The sequence below is a fragment of the Thalassophryne amazonica genome, chromosome 11, assembly GCF_902500255.1.
Source record: "Thalassophryne amazonica chromosome 11, fThaAma1.1, whole genome shotgun sequence".
In the NCBI taxonomy this organism is placed as follows: Eukaryota; Metazoa; Chordata; class Actinopteri; order Batrachoidiformes; family Batrachoididae; genus Thalassophryne; species Thalassophryne amazonica.
In genome coordinates, this window is record NC_047113.1 from 43394372 (window position 1) to 43412134 (window position 17763).

The following is a 17763-nucleotide window of genomic DNA, read 5'->3' on the forward strand; positions in this document are numbered from 1 at the left end:
CGGCGCTGGCTGGCTGCCATGGCTTGATGAAAGCAGCATGAGCGACATGATCACGCTGTTTTCATCTGTTTATATTCAGTGGTGGGCACAGTTCAGCTAATCGGCTTACAGCTAATTACAGAAGCTAACTTTTTTGCTAGTGGATTAACTTTTCAGACCAATTAGCTTCCATTAAATTTAGTTCTGATAACTTTAAGTCTGGTATTTTTTTTAAATAACTTATAATGGTCAGAAATGTTTGTAAAACTTAAATTGTACGTTTGTGTTGTGAAAGTGTAGGAACACGGACCCACAACAGGGGGCGCAATGAACGGACAATGGAGAGAGTAAATAACAAGATTTACTACTGAAACAAGCACGAGTAATACAACAAACACAATTTGGGGTCGAATCCGCTGGTGTCGTGTGGGCAGGCTCAAAGGTAGGAGACGTCTGTCTCAGTCGAACCGGAACCACCCAGATCTCCTCTGCCACCGAACCCTGGAAATACTGGAACCGCCAAGTCCCGAATTCCCAGGTGGCCACTGCCTCCGCTCGTCGGATCCGGTACTTGGTCTTAGGCGATATCTCGGCACTGAGGTGGAGACGCCGTCCTCCTGATATACCTCGGTGCTGAGTAGAACAGCTGTGTCTGGTGATGGGTGACAGCTGTCACCCAGGCTACTCCCATGATGCGGCAGCGCCCTCTGGTGCCTGGAGCCCGCACTCCAGGCAGGGCGCCCTCTGGTGGTGGTGGGCCAGCAGTACCTCCTCTTCAGCGGCCCACACAACAGGACCCCCCCCTCAACGGGCGCCTCCTGGCGCACGACCGGGCTTGTCCGGATGGCGTCGGTAGAAGTCGGCCAGGAGGGCCGGGTCCAGGATGAAGCCCTTCTTCACCCAGGAGCACTCCTCGGGGCCGTACCCCTCCCAGTCCACCAGATACTGAAAACCCCGGCCCATCCGACGGACGTCAAGGAGCCGGCGGACAGTCCAAGCCGGTGCTCCGTCGATGATCCGGGCAGGAGGCGGCGCCGGACCCGGGGTGCAGAGGGGTGAGGTGTGAAGAGGCTTGATCCGGGAAACATGGAAGACTGGATGGATCCGCAGTGAGGCCGGAAGCTGGAGCCTCACTGCGGCGGGGTTGATGACCTTGAGGATCTTATAAGGTCCGATGTACCGTTCTTGCAGTTTTGGAGAATCAACCTGTAGGGGAATGTCCTTCGTGGACAACCAGACCTCCTGCCCAGGACGATACTTGGGGGCCGGGGCTCGCCGCCGGTCTGCATGTTTCTTCGCCCTCGTCCGGGCCTGCAACAAGGCAGAGCGGGCGGCCCGCCACACCCGACGGCACTTCCGTAGGTGGGCCTGGACCGAGGGCACACCGACCTCTCCCTCAACCACCGGAAACAAGGGGGGCTGATACCCCAAGCACACCTCAAACGGGGAGAGGCCGGTGGCTGATGACACTTGGCTGTTGTGGGCGTACTCAATCCAGGCCAGGTGGGTACTCCAGGCCGTCGGGTGCGCGGCTGTCACACAGCGAAGTGTCTGCTCCAGTTCTTGATTCGCCCGCTCTGCCTGCCCGTTGGTCTGGGGTGGTACCCAGACGAGAGGCTGACCGTGGCCCCCAGTTCCCGGCAGAAGCTCCTCCAGACATGTGAGGTGAACTGGGGACCGCGATCGGAGACGATGTCTGATGGTATGCCATGCAGACGGACGACGTGGTGGACCAGGAGGTCCGCTGTCTCCTGGGCCGTAGGGAGCTTCGGGAGGGCCACGAAGTGGGCCGCCTTGGAGAAACGGTCCACTATCGTGAAGACGACGGTGTTTCCCTGGGACGGCGGGAGACCCGTGACGAAGTCCAGGCCGATGTGGGACCAGGGGCGATGAGGCACGGGCAATGGCTGTAGCTGCCCTGAGGTCTTCCTATGGTCGGCCTTGCCCCTGGCGCAGGTGGTACAGGCCTGGACGTAGTCCCGGACGTCGGTCTCCAGGGATGCCCACCAGAAGCGTTGCCGGACGACTGCCACGGTCCTTCGCACCCCTGGGTGACAGGAGAGCTTAGAACCGTGACAGAAGTCCAGGACTGCAGCTCTAGCCTCTGGTGGGACGTATAGTCTGTTTTTTGGTCCGTTTCCGGGGTCCGGGACACGGGTCAGGGCCTCCCGGACGGTCTTCTCCACGTCCCAGGTGAGGGCGGCCACGATAGCGGACTCCGGGATGATGGGATCCGGGGGATCCGACGGTTCCGTTTTGACCTCATCTTCGTGCACCCGGGACAATGCATCCGATCTCTGATTCTTGGTCCCGGGACGGTAGGTAATCCGGAAGTCAAAACGGCCAAAGAACAGTGACCAGCGGGCTTGCCTGGGGTTCAGACGCTTGGCGGTTCTGATGTACTCCAGGTTCCGATGGTCAGTGAAAACCGTGAATGGCACGGCTGTTCCCTCCAACAGATGTCTCCACTCTTCGAGGGCCTCTTTCACAGCAAGGAGTTCCCGATTGCCGACGTCATAATTCCGTTCAGCGGGGGTCAACCTGCGAGAAAAATAGGCACACGGGTGAAGGACCTTATCGGTCTTCCCGCTCTGGGAGAGCACCGCTCCTATCCCTGAGTCCGAGGCATCCACTTCAACCACTAACTGGCGGCTAGGATCGGGCTGCACCAGAACTGGTGCAGACGAGAAGCGCCGTTTCAACTCCTTGAACGCGGCCTCGCACCGGTCCGACCAGGTGAAGGGAACTTTTGGAGAGGTCAGGGCTGTCAGGGGGCTAACTACCTGACTGTAGCCCTTAATGAACCTCCTATAAAAATTAGCAAAACCGAGGAACTGTTGCAGCTTCCTACGGCTTGTAGGTTGGGGCCAATCTCTCACCGCCGCAACCTTGGCCGGGTCCGGGGCGACTGAGTTAGAGGAGATGATAAACCCCAGGAAGGACAAAGAAGTGCGGTGGAACTCACACTTCTCGCCCTTCACAAACAGGCGGTTCTCCAACAACCGCTGCAGGACCTGACGGACATGCCGGACATGAGTCTCAGGATCCGGGGAAAAGATGAGTATATCGTCCAGATACACGAAGACGAACCGGTGCAGGAAGTCCCGCAGGACATCGTTTACCAACGCTTGGAAGGTCGCGGGAGCGTTAGTGAGACCGAACGGCATGACCAGGTACTCAAAATGGCCCAACGGGGTGTTAAATGCCGTCTTCCATTCGTCTCCCTTCCGGATCCGAACCAAATGATAGGCATTCCTAAGATCAAGTTTGGTGAAGATATTGGCTCCATGCAAGGGGGTGAACACCGAATCCAACAGGGGCAACGGGTATCGATTGCGAACCGTGATTTCGTTCAACCCCCTATAGTCAATGCATGGACGAAGCCCGCCATCCTTTTTACCCACAAAAAAGAAACCAGCACCCATCGGAGAGGTGGAATTCCGGATCAACCCGGCAGCTAATGAGTCCCGGATATAGGTCTCCATTGATTCACGCTCCGGCCGTGAGAGGTTGTACAGCCTACTGGACGGAAACTCACTGCCTGGAACCAAATCAATGGCACAATCGTACGGGCGGTGAGGAGGAAGCGTGAGAGCCAGATCCTTGCTGAACACATCAGCGAGGTCATGGTACTCCGCTGGCACCGCCTTCAGATTGGGCGGGACTCGGACCTCCTCCTTAGCTTGGGAGCCGGGAGGAACCGAGGAACCTAGACACTCCCGATGGCAGGTTTCGCTCCACTGAACCACTACCCTGGACGGCCAATCAATCCGGGGATTGTGCTTTAGCATCCATGGAAACCCTAAAACCACACGGGAGGTGGCCTGAGTCACGAAGAACTCGATCACCTCCCGGTGGTTACCTGACACCACCAGAGTTACTGGAGGTGTCTTATGTGTGATTGGTGGGAGTAGGGAGCCATCTAGCGCCCGAACCTGCACAGGCGAGGTAAGAGCCACCAGAGGGAGCCCTATCTCCCTGGCCCATCTACTGTCAAGCAGATTCCCCTCAGAGCCCGTGTCCACCAGTGCTGGGGCCTTCAGGGTTGAATCCTCATAAAGGATCGTGACTGGGAGTCGTGTAGCAATGTGGGTGTGTCCCACGTGAATGTTTTGGCCCACCCCTGGCCCAGTCTCTAGGGGCGGGCGTTGGAGTTTAACCGCTCGGGGCAGTCGTTTGCCATATGCTCACTCGAGCCACAAACATAACAAGCTCTGTGGGCCCGCCTCCTTTGTGCTCCAGGTGCCCTAAATGTTGCCCTGCTCGTGTCCATAGCTTCGTCAGCAGGGGGAGCCATAGGCGCACGGAGCGCAGGAACAGAGGAGCGTGGGGAGGGCGGAGCTCGATCGGACCCGGAAGGGAGAGGGACGACACGTGCCTGGCCACGCCCTTCGCCTCGTTCCCGACGGCGTTCTTCTAACCGGTTGTCGAGTCGTATGACTAGATCGATGAGCCCATCTAAATCCCGCGGTTCGTCCTTAGCCACCAGGTGCTCTTTTAGGACCAGAGACAGTCCGTTTACAAAGGCAGCGCGGAGGGCAGTGCTATTCCAGCCGGATCTCGCCGCCGCGATGCAGAAGGCGACTGCATAGGCAGCTGCGCTCCGACGTCCCTGTCGTATGGACAGTAGTGCGGTTGAAGCGGACTCTCCTCTGTTGGGATGATCGAACACCGTTCTGAGCTCCCGTACAAACCCATCGTATGTATGAAGGAGCCGTGAGTTCTGCTCCCAGAGCGCTGTAGCCCAAGCGCGTGCCTCCCCGCGAAGCAGATTTATCACATAAGCTACTTTGCTAGCATCAGTCGCGTACATCACGGGACGCTGAGCGAAGACGAGCGAACACTGCATAAGAAAGTCCGCGCACGTCTCCACACAGCCTCCGTACGGTTCTGGAGGGCTTATGTATGCTTCTGGGGACGGAGGGAGGGACCGTTGAACGACCAGTGGAACGTTACTTTCGCACGCAGGGTCCTCGGGAGGGAGAGCCGCAGCGGCGCCCGAAGGGCGCGCCTCCACTTGTGCGGCGAGAGCCTCCGCCCTGCGGTTTAGGAGAACGTGCTGCTCGGTCATTAAGTCGATCCGAGAGGTGAAAGCGGTGAGGATCCGCTGCAACTCACCGATTACCCCTCCCGAAGCCTCCGCCGCGCCTTGGTCTTCCATTGGCCGTTCAACAGCCGGTTGACGCCCCTCGGGATCCATGACGCTGGCCGAGATATCCTGTTGTGAAAGTGTAGGAACACGGACCCACAACAGGGGGCGCAATGAACGGACAATGGAGAGAGTAAATAACAAGATTTACTACTGAAACAAGCACGAGTAATACAACAAACACAATTTGGGGTCGAATCCGCTGGTGTCGTGTGGGCAGGCTCGAAGGTAGGAGACGTCTGTCTCAGTCGAACCGGAACCACCCAGATCTCCTCTGCCACCAAACCCTGGAAATACTGGAACCGCCAAGTCCCGAATTCCCAGGTGGCCACTGCCTCCGCTCGTCGGATCCGGTACTTGGTCTTAGGCGATATCTTGGCACTGAGGTGGAGACGCCGTCCTCCTGATATACCTCGGTGCTGAGTAGAACAGCTGTGTCTGGTGATGGGTGACAGCTGTCACCCAGGCTACTCCCATGATGCGGCAGCGCCCTCTGGTGCCTGGAGCCCGCACTCCAGGCAGGGCGCCCTCTGGTGGTGGTGGGCCAGCAGTACCTCCTCTTCAGCGGCCCACACAACAGTTTGTTCCTGATAATACGAGGTCTATTAGAAAAGTATCCAACCTTTTTATTTTTTTCAAAAACTATATGGATTTGAATCACGTGCGATTACATCAGCCAACCGTGAACCCTCGTGCGCATGTGTGAGTTTTTTCACGCCTGTCGGTTGCGTCATTTGCCTGTGGGCAGGCTTTGAGTGAGGAGTAGTCCACCCCTCTCGTCGGATTTCTTTTGTCTGGGAACTTCCTGAGAGACTGGTGCTGTGCTTGATCAAAATTTTTTCAGAACCTGTGAAGCACATCGAAGTGGACACCATTCGAGAAATTCAGCTGGTTTTCAGTGAAAATTTTAACGGCTGATGAGAGATTATGGAGTGTTACTGTCATTTTAAGGACTTCCCACAGAGCGGGACGTCGCGCAGCGCTCCAAGGCGCCGTCGTCAGCCTGTTTCAAGCTGAAAACCTCCAAATTTAAGCCTCTGTTGACCCAGGACGTCGTGAGAGAACACAGAACTTTCAGAAGAGGTCGGGATCAGCAGTTTATCCGGACATTCCTGTTGTGGGCTGGGGTGTTTGGCTGGCTTTGTTTTTGTTTTCTGTTTCTCCCTCCAGGTGGTATGCATTCAGGACTGAGTGGCTGACGTGTGGCTGAGTATTAGGACCTCACCCTGAACACCTGAGGCTTATTATCACGTGCAGGTCATCAGGACTCACAGCTGTGGTGTATCTGTCTTGATCAGAGCTTGCTGCACTTAAACCTTGAATGCACAGTGTGTGATTGCCAGAGACTCGACCTTGTGAGCAGACGTGTGAGCTCGACGTCAGGAGAACAATCTCACCATTACGGACGCAGAGACCGCTCCAGGTTTGACGCCACAGTCTGTGAAGGAGGATTGGGTGAGGTCTCACGCTCTTCAGCACACTTACTGAGGTAATTTGGTTTTGGTGACTTTCATGAAGTAATGACAGTGGATTTGGTGTCCCTCACACCTTGTTATATTGAGCTGTTACGCTATGCTAATCGCCTAATCAGCTTCTGCTGCAGTGGAGATTTGAACTGAGTTGTTCCGTGCCTGCAGGGTGAGAAGCTGAGTTATATTAAAGCCAGGAAGTGTTTGCTGATTGTGTGCACCTTTGAGCTGTGTCTCTCTGTGTGGAGAGTGTTGGACTCACCTCATGATTTCTTCCTTCGCAGACTCGGTTTGTCGCGGCCGCCTGGGGGGTGTCGGCGGGGTCCCTGGGTCCAAACTGCTGTGGCTCCGGACCGTTTGCGCTGCTGAGAGCGCGCCGTGTTTCCACCTCACCAGACCGCGGACTTTTTGGGTTGTTTATCACTCCACTCACTATTATGTTTATTAAATTCTGTTACCTTTTGAACTGTGCTCTGCTTATTTTATGCTGGGTCCTGTCAAACGCTGGGTCGGTGCTCCGACCGTGTCCGACACATAACAATTCCACTGTTAAAGGAGATTTTGTAATGAAAGACGTGTGGACGGATTCGCGCGTCGGCACGCAGCCAGCGCGGCGCGCAGTCAGCACGGCGCACCGCCACAGGAAAAACACCTTCGTGTTGATAACCATTTGTAAAAACCAGGCGGCTTTTGATGGCTTTCAGTTGAGTGAGTATCTGAGAAATTGTTTAACAGCTGGACATGTTCCAACTTGTCCTTAAGGCTTCCAACGGAGGTGTTTTTCCTGTGGCGGCGCACCGCGCCGGCTGCCTGCCGATGCGCCAATCCATCTGCACGTCTTTCATTACAAAACCTCCTTTAACAGTGGAATGTCCGGATAAACTGCTGATCCCGACCCCTTCTGAAAGTTCTCTGTTCTCTCACGACGTCCTGGGTCAACAGACGCTTAAATTTGGAGGTTTTCAGCTCGAAACAGGGTGACGACGTCGCCTCGGACCGCTGCGTGACGTCCCGCTCCGTGGGAAGTCCTTAAAACGACAGTAACATTCCATAATCTCTCATCAGCCGTTAAAATTTTCACCGAAAACCAGCTGAATTTCTCAAATGGTGTCCACTTCGATGTGCCTCACAGGTTCTGAAAACATTTTGATCAAGTACAGCACCAGTCTCTCAGGAAGTTCCCAGACAAAAGAAATCCGACGAGAGGGGTGGACCACTCCTCATTCAAAGCCTGCCCACAGGCGAATGACGCAACCGACAGGCGTGAAAAAACTCACGCTTGCGCACGAGGGTTCAAGGTTGGCTGATGTAATCGCACGTGATTCAAATCCATATAGTTTTTGAAAAAAATAAAAAGGTAGGATACTTTTCTGATAGACCTTGTACACTAATTCAATAATCAAAATCGATAAGCTGTGTGAAAGCAGGAAGCATCGCCTTGAGATAGAGAAGCAGGAGGTCAAACCAGAATAAATCCATTAATTACATTATTTCTTATTATTTCTTATTTATATTTTAGTGTTTTCTCGAGACCCATTCCATTTGGCCCTGATCTACTCATGTCAAATCAACTGAAAAAAAAAAAAAGAAAATCACAGTACTTTGGGTTCCAGGCACCAGGATTGGGAAATGCTGTTTTAACAGTTTCCGTACTGTGAATAAATTATAGATTAAATTCAAATTGTTTAATTTGTAAATGTTTAATTAAATGTGTTCATTTAATTATTTGTGTACAACTCAATCATCATCTAATTTTAGCATACTAAACCCTTTTTTGGAACCATTTTTCAGCTCTTTAGGCCTGCTTTTCTGGATTTTACAGTTTTAAAAACCAATCCAGAGCTAAATTCAAATGATAAAAGTTAGTGTTTGCGGTAGTTTCAGTTAAATGTTTTAGCGGTTTATTGGTTTAGTGTTACACAGCTAGCATTTCGATTAGCAGATTAGTGGCTATCTAAGCTAACATTTTAGTTAGCTGTGCCCATCTCTGTGGATATTTCTGTCCACGGGACATCATGTCTACATGCATGAGCACATGGATGTGACTGTAGCAGCTGATGATTTCCTGAATCTGTTTGAGTGTGCGTGAGCAGGTGTGTGATGCACAAGTGCACGGGTACAAACATGAGTGCATGTATGCTTACGTCTGTATCACTAAATGTGTTACCAATGTCTAACTGAGGCTTTGGAGTAAATAAACCGGCATGTGTTTGAATCAACAGGAAGCTCCTTATGTGATGTACAAGAAAAATTATATGCATCTGGAGGGGAATGACAGATATGAAGGCTACTGCGTCGATTTAGCATCTGAGATTGCCAAACATGTTGGAATTAAGTACAAACTGTCTATAGTAATGGATGGGAAGTATGGAGCCCGAGACCCAGAGACCAAGACGTGGAACGGGATGGTGGGTGAACTGGTCTATGGGGTGAGTACTGGGAGCCTCGTTTTCACTGATTACATGACAGTTTGCAAGGAACTTCAACATGAGAGGAGATCTCATTTTTCTGTCTTAAGGTGATCACCAGCCCATTTTAAGCTCATCAGCTTTTGCCCAGCTTAAAGTCTAACGGTTAGGTCAGCTGTGAGTGAATTTGCCCAGTGCACCCTCAAGCATCGGTGAGCTAGTGATCATCTTGAGATGGACAAAATGAAATCATTTCTCAGTGCTGTTCACTGCAATTATTCCTTCTTGCTCAGCTTTGCAAGAGGTACGTACACGAGAGTCCATGTGGCAAACATACTGTAATCGCTTGAATGAATGAAAGTTTGTCTTTGAAGTGAATTGTGTAATTATGTTCAATTATTTGATGTGTATGATGAATATGTGCCACACTGTAAACTCACATCTGAGCAAATCTGTTTTAGAGTCAACAGCTAAATGGTGGTTGCAGTTTGAAACAACAAGATCCATATGTGTTACGCTCTATAAAGGTTGAACCTCTTGCATTAACAAAGGGTCACGCCGTGTTTTACATCTGACAGAGCACTCAGGCTCAAACAACACTGTGAGCATTCCAAAATTACCTGAGTGCCACTTTCGAGGCCTCGATAGTTGAAAGGGGGCCAAATACAAAATGCATGAGGGTTTGGCTTCCTCATCTGTTCAATTTCCCAACTATCAGCCAAAGAGATTGCCTGGTTTGATGTGCTATCTCCTCTAAATTATGTTTCAAATGGGAAAAGTCCACTCCCAGCAGATGGAACGAGGGGAAAAAAACCCAATCACTTTGCTGCCAAGTCTTTCTGGGCCTGTAATTTTACAGCAGGTGATGTCAGACTAATAGTTTTGTACATTTTGACCTTTTGACCAGTAAATTAATTTGATTGTAGTTGTCTTTTAAAGGTTAGGCCTGAGGCTGCTCTTTATTGCTTTGTTTTTCTTCCCATTGATTGGTCACTTCGTACACCAGCATGACGATTAAACGGTTCTAGCCCTCACAATGCTGAGTTGACAGGGTAACAAAAAAAAAATTACTAGGTGTGTTTGTGTTGCTCCCAGGTTGACCTTGTACAAAACATTTTCAGCACACTACACATTTTGTTCATTATGGGTCAACGCTAGTATAAACACTATAAGAATTTTTTTCTTTTTTCCTTTTGGAAATAAGGAAGTAAGTTTAACAAATAAAATAAATCAGTTTAGAGTCATTTAAATAAATATATAAGTTGAATAATGCAATTAGAATATCCATCAATGTTATCTTTTCTCCCACATCTACTGTAGTAACATGTTACTGACAATAATATGCAAAAATAGTACATAATCTCACAAAATGGACATGTGTAGCTTGGAATAAATATCAAATTTTAGGTTGAATTTGCATGAAGGAGTAGAGCCATAAGTGCTGATTTCTTTTATTAAAAGATAGCGATTGAGGAGATTTATGGTTTTCTTGGAAGCTGGTAAACATTTGGTCTGTCCTGAAATAGACGCCATAATACTTTGGAATGGCTCTGGGTAAAATAAGCACAATCAGTATATTGTTCACTATATTATAGTTTTATGCCTGTATGCCCTGTAAATATGTGTAGTCTATCCAGTGAGCAACATAAGCAACTGCTTATATAGTCAAGTCAACTTTATTTGTCAATTCTGCAATGCATACACAGACATATTGAGAATTGAAATTCCGTTACTCTCAGTCTCCCAGACAGTACAGAGTAAAAAAAAAAAACACAACAGTAGAATATAAAATGAATATAAAAATACAATAGAGAGTAGAATGTGGTCAGTGAAGTACCTGGTGGCAGCAGTATGTCTTGTGCAAATTGAGCAGTGATTCAACATTGATGACCTTATTCAAAGTAATTAAAAGTGCATACAAGTTCTACAGAAAGATCAATTAGGGTTTTGCTTGTTTTTTGTTTGTTTTTTGAGTAAGTTCATTACCCCACCCTCCCCATTAGCGTCAACTTGCATAATGATCAATAACTAACATTAGCTACACGTTCTGTATGGAAAATTCCCAAGTATCACGATTTGCACACTGATGTACCTCCGTGCATATATTCAGTAGAGATACATGTATGTGCTTAACCTCTGGGAGGCAGATCACAGCTGAATTTTGCCGAATCTTGGCCAGGTGAATCTGTTAAATGGCAGGAGCTCATGTCAGGTGTTTTGATAATGGCGTTTGTCACAGAGGTGCAACACGGTGCCCAGGTAAAACTGCAGAGCATCGCAGAAAAGAGTCCTGTTACAACTTTTTTCCATCTTTGTTGTTCTGCTGTTGCATTTAATTTGTGTCACCATAGTTATGCTGCGCCTGCTGTTCAGACAGGTATTGCACTGTACTATGGCTACACAAAACCAACTTTAGAGGATGTACAAAATAAACACTTAGAATGGCCATTGGATTGCCATTATGCTGCACTTGTGGGTGCACTCACATGTTTAACAGAGTATATATGAGTCCACAGGAAATGTTTATATATATATATATATATATATATATATATATATATATATATAAGAGGGCGTGACATGTGAGGCCAAACACCACGCAGAAGGGGGAAGGATGGTGCAAAAAGCGGGTCCCAAGCCCCGATAGCACCAGAACCTGTGACCCATGCCTATCCCAAGTGAGATACCAGAGCAACCATGAGATGGGGATGCAGTGTGCAGTCCCGGAGGAGCATCGGAAGCCCCAGGGAGAGAACCAACCAACAGGGGGTCAGGGATCCAGGCAGTCGGAGAACAATTAGCCACCCAGCAGGGCAATACCCTGCCCCAGGGAAGGCACGAGAATGGCCGGGGCAACCAAGGAACCAGAGGGAGAAAGACAGGCCCCACAGACTTCAAAGGAGAGCCTGAAGCAGCGAAAGCCACACACACACCCAGCCCAGAAGAAAGGCACACACCCACCCAGGCACTGGGCCCCAGCCCACACCCAACAGAGCAGGCCAGGCCTGCACCTGGAAATATCAGCAACCACCCAGCCACCCACTACCACTCCCACCCCCCATTGGGACCAGCAGCCCCAGTGGTGCACACGATGCCCCCCCCCGGCATGGAGGCATCCCCTTACCCCACAGGGAGGCAGCCAGAAGGGAGCCCAGGGCAGCACCCAACCAAACACAGACACCCAGACACCCGAGGCAGCACCAGCAAGCCACACCCCCAGAAGCCCTGACGCGCCACTCCAACCCCAGATCCTCAAGCAAACCCAGGACAATACTGTCAGATAACCAAACCATCCCGGCCTGCACTGGACCACACAACACCAACATACCACAGGGGCCACCCACTTTAAAAGATACAAGCTGTCTCAAGTAATTTCACCACAGGGAATGTTTGTTTGAATGTCATCTGCCTTGGTGGATTTTTTTTTTTAACTTTTCTGCAAAATGCTTTAATTTCTATTGTAATGTTTCTCCGTTATATATTTGAATATGGTGACAGTATAGACTTAAATTACTTAAACATTGTATTACCCTCTCAAGTCCTAACAATGTGAAACATGTTGCTCTACCTGTGATTCTGTTTCAGCTGACCTTCAAAGAAACCATCACAGGCACTGGTTGATTTCCCACTGTGTAACACTTTCTTTCTCTCCAAGATGCTAGCTAACTAATCCCACCTCCATATAATGAATTGCATTTATCATTGCCTTGAACTTTACAGAGATCATAACTAATGCTTGCTGTGCATGTCCCTGTTTCCAGAGAGCAGATATAGCTGTCGCGCCTCTCACCATTACTCTGGTTAGAGAGGAGGTGATAGACTTTTCCAAGCCATTTATGAGTTTGGGCATCTCCATAATGATAAAGAAGCCCCAAAAGTCCAAGCCTGGTGTCTTCTCCTTCCTGGACCCACTGGCCTATGAGATCTGGATGTGTATAGTGTTTGCCTATATTGGCGTGAGCGTGGTTCTGTTCCTGGTCAGTCGGTTCAGTCCTTATGAGTGGAACCTTGAGGAACAAGATGAGACCAAAGATCCCCAGACACCTCCAGATCCTCCCAATGACTTTGGCATCTTCAATTCTCTCTGGTTCTCACTGGGCGCCTTCATGCAGCAAGGCTGTGATATCTCCCCCAGGTGGGTCAGTCCCAATCATATTCAATAGAGCAGATGTATCTTAAACATGAAAGGGTTCATCTTATAAACAAATCAAAGTTTGCTGCCAAAAAGGAATCACACTCAGATGACATATCCCATCAAATAAATCATTTTCAGGTCTCAAAGAAATGACAGGTTTTAGTGGCTATTGCTTTAACTGGAAAAGAACTGCTTGCCATGCCATTTTGGCAAGGGCAAATACTCAGTGTGGGCGGCTCAGAAAACACACAAGACAAGATATGAGGCTCTGTTGTATGCACAGCACAAAGCCCAGTGCTAGTGTCACTGCTACGTAATTTCCACTCAGTTAATATTTTTATCTTCTGATGCCTCATTTCCACTGAGCACTCCGGGTCGGTACGGCACGGTATGGTACGGGTCGGAACAGTTAGGTCTGGTTTGGCTAGCATTTCCACCACCTGTAGTATCCTTTTGTTTGGTAGGTAGAGCATGTAGATGTCGACATGCACATCATCGAATACACGTACGCAGTCGTGTGGCCTCACCCCCTCCACACGGAGTCTATACAGTGTAATTTAACATTTTTTTAATTCATTTTTTTTGTGTTGGTGGATCATGTGTTATGTGTCGACGCGGGTTGAGGAGCGGACCTGCGTCAGACGGAACCCAGCGCTACAAATAACCAGAAAAGCGGTTCCAAAAACAATATATTTATTTCACCCGCTGTGCTTAAAAGGTGTAAAAACAAAAATAGCGTCCCTCTGGTGGAGTGACTGTTGGTACGCTCTCCAGCGCCCGCAAGGATCAAAGCCCGGCGCTCCTGGACCCACTACCACCACCAAACACTCCCCAGGTGGACACGACAAACTGACTCTCTGTGAAGCAAAGAAGAGGTGAGGTAAGTCAGCAGTTACAACAATATCTTTAAAAAGACACACGCTATCAGCAACACATTCAGGTCTGTATCTTTTTAACTTTATGCAAATGAGCAGCTTCTCACAACAGGTGGAGGATCACTTATCCGCATGCCACAGCAGTGAGAAGCAAGCTGCACAATTCTCATCACAATTCAAGTATACTGTGTAACAAAACACCAAGTTACTATCAACAATTAGTCAAACACTTAATCACCTTTGATGTGTGCTGACAGCATGTGTCCTCACCCTTCCCGGCTTCACGGGCTCGATGTGTCAAACCCAGGCGCGGTCCTCAGCGTCTCACAAACGAACATCACAAGGTCGAGTTCCCGGCAGTTCTGCTTGAATCACACATGCCTTAAATGCAGAACGCCATCCAATTATCTGCTTCAGCTGAAAGTCTTTAAGGTTGCATGTGAGCACCAGTCACAGGTGCTTCACATGATGTTGATGAGGGTGAGGACTCTTCAGCCAGTACCTTCTCCACAGAAGAATCAGTTTCCATGCCACCTGAAGAGCAAAGAAAAGAAAAGAACACCAAAACATCCAGCCACACCCCCCCAACACACAACATCATGAGATATATTTTCGGTGCAAGGAGAATGCTTAAGATTCAAATGATGTCTGTGGTAAACACTGGCGTGAATGAATGAGGCACTGTGACTCTTTCAGCTTTTAAAATAAGTTAATTTTCTTGTTGTGAAACAAAGCCTCTGCATTCTTTGGCTCAGGCTGAGAAACGCACCTGGAGCAGACAAACACAGAGGGACATCTTTAAAAACCATTGCATTTCTTCAGCCACAACAAGGAATTAAAGCATCTTCACATGTTTTACAAAATAAGACCAATTTATGTGGACACGTTTTCATCAGGCTGTGATGATGAATCCAATTGAATGACATAACAGATAAGCTTGAGACTTTATATTTTCGCATGACTGCAGCTTTCACTTTTTGCTGTTGAGCCAGTCAATGCACAGCAGCAGGTTAGCACCACCCTTTTGTAACCGGTCCATTATTTTGGGACCCAGGCTGAAGTGTGCCAAAAAAGTGATATGGTACGGGTCAGTTATTTTAGTACCCATTCCTAAATCTGGTTATGGAAACACACAAAATAGCGTGCCGTACCCACCCAGACCACTCGTTGAAAATGGGGCTTAAGTAATATACCACTTGCTCTCCTGTGGGAGTGTTGGTCTAAAAATGAGGTGTGATCGAGCACAGAGCTAGCGTACTGATACCATCTGTCAGGAGACATCATTTACACCTTCGACCAACAAAAACCTGGTCTAAAGTCAAGTGCTGTCTGTAGCTGTGCAAAGAGTGCAACAGTCAGGCGTGCCTGACATAAGCAGCTTTGAAAAGCATGTACACTCTGCCAGCACATATCTTTGCACTAGTGTAATATTAATATGTTGCTGTATTATGATCACTGTAACCAAAAAGAGCTGTAATACTCATATCTCATATTTTACAAAAAATCTCACTTTGTTGTGCTGTTTTTATGGGACAGCAGACATTTGAGATATGCCATATAAGTGAATTAAAAACAAACACTCAAAGCAAAAACTAAAAATCACCTTGTTGCAGGTTTCACCTAGGGGAGCTTTGGTAGCCACTGTCCACTCAAAGTTGAAGTTTATCGGTTAAGTCAGGAATCCCTTTTCTTGTATCCATTTTCGTAATACCACAGATGCTATGTGCCATGTGCAATCTGAACTTTGGAGGTTCCTCTCCAAAATGTCCATAAATACTGAACACTATAAAACCCACTCTTTGTATCGTATTTTCTACTCCTTATAAAGCAATATTCATTCAGAAATGCCCCAAATGGGTCTGTGCAAATCCTATTGTGATGCCGTTAAAACATAGCCCATGGTCTGATTTTGTAATGCTGACATTACCATATGGAAAATTGGTTTGTCAATATTGCCTTCAGGCTTTACAACTGTCTAGGGAATGACCTTTAACCAATATAGTTTTCCAGTCAATGAAAGAGCTATATTGTTGAAGACAAGATTTTATGTTTTATGTTCCTTGTTAATGCAAAGCATGAACATGGGGTTGTTTCTTGTGTATACAAATACATTTGGTTGCTTATTACAGTTTGTGCTTTGTGCACTGATAGGTACTACACATCACTGTGCGGTAACATTCTGTTTTCTGTCCTCAATCCCGCTTATTAGATCACTGTCTGGCCGTATCGTTGGTGGAGTGTGGTGGTTCTTCACCCTCATCATCATCTCTTCCTACACAGCCAACCTTGCTGCCTTCCTGACAGTTGAGAGGATGGTGTCTCCTATAGAAAGTGCTGAAGATCTGGCCAAACAGACAGAGATAGCATATGGCACTCTTGACTCAGGGTCCACAAAGGAGTTTTTTAGGGTAAGTACTGCTAATAAACCTCTGACTAATCAGCTTGGTGCCATTTTTACTTTTAGCTGAAATGGCAAATGAAACACTTGCACTCATGCTTGTCAAATTATAAAAGTACTACTTGTAATGTCCTTGATAAAATCCACCTTGCATCCTTTCATTTTGCACCTTTAGTCAAGCATTCTTGACCTGCCCCAAATGAGGCGTGTTGACAGAGGAGCAGTTCTTGAACTGTGATGACATGAATGTGAAATTTATGCAGCAGAGCCGCATTGTGCAACCTTGAGGCACTCAGGCTGTCAGTGCAGTGTGTGATAACAATGTGAAAGATAAAACAGGAGCTTAATCAAAGTATCCAATTCAAAAGGATCAACTCATGAAACATAATTAGGTTGCTGGCCATGGATGGTAATTCGGGCCTGATGAAGAAGAGCCATTTAGGTGAAAGAGAGCAGCATGAAAGGAATCTCAAATGGAATAAGCAAAATGCCCAGAGGCATGCTGGAGCTCCATTGCAATTAGACCATAAAGGAACCAAAATCTGAAGTGAAAGTGTATTAGCTTCTCGCATCTAAACAATTTGCCACTGTTCAGATAAGACTGAAGAATGGAGATTATGCCTGAAAGCAACATTACCACAAACTACCCTCATGTGGTTTTAAAATCCTTGATTTTTATTTTTTGCCGTACATGCCAATCCTCCCACTAACCTCTGCTGGGAAAGAAACCTAATATACATGTTTTGATGGTGGGAAGAATGCGGAGTACTTAGAAGAAACCCTAATAGACATGATTAGAATACACAGACAGAAAGGGCTTTGGTGAAACCAAACTCACAACCTTCATGTGTGAGCCAAGAATGCCATGACAAAATCTCTTGTTAAAAGTGAAATCTGCCAGAAAATGATTGATGTCCAGCTCTTGTGATAACCAGAGAAATGGCACAAGATGCTCACGGATCCAGACAGCCATCCGTTTAAGAAATTAAATGGTCGTTCAGCCTGTCGATGGCGGCTTCGGAGTGTGGCGCGTCCCACAGCCGCTGGGGGCCGTCCTTAAAGCGACAGTAACACTCCTTATTCTCTACCAAGCCCGTAACATTTTCACCGAAAGCCAGATAAATTTTTCTAATGGTTTCCAGCTGCCAGTCTCTAACAGTTTCTGAAAAAATTCTGATGGAAAAAAAAGCCCAAATCATTCCGCCATTTCCTGGCAATGAAACAACGACGAGGGGGCTGGACCACTCCTCACTCAAAGGCTGCTCACAGGCAAATGACGCAACTGACAGGCGTGGAAAAACTCACGCATGCGCACGAGGGTTCAAGCTTGTCTGACGCAATCACACGTGA

The 17763-nt window shown here is 48.2% G+C and overlaps 1 protein-coding gene across 1 annotated transcript in view; it reads left to right on the top strand.

The window, feature by feature from the left end:
* The window catches only part of gria3b (glutamate receptor, ionotropic, AMPA 3b), a 333461-nt gene that overhangs the window by 281777 nt on the left and 33921 nt on the right, over positions 1–17763 (top strand). Inside the window, exons 10-12 of the mRNA XM_034181373.1 lie at positions 8820–9026; positions 12767–13140; positions 16225–16423. Coding sequence (XP_034037264.1) covers positions 8820–9026; positions 12767–13140; positions 16225–16423 — 780 coding nt within the window. The remainder of the gene's footprint in view (positions 1–8819; positions 9027–12766; positions 13141–16224; positions 16424–17763) is intronic.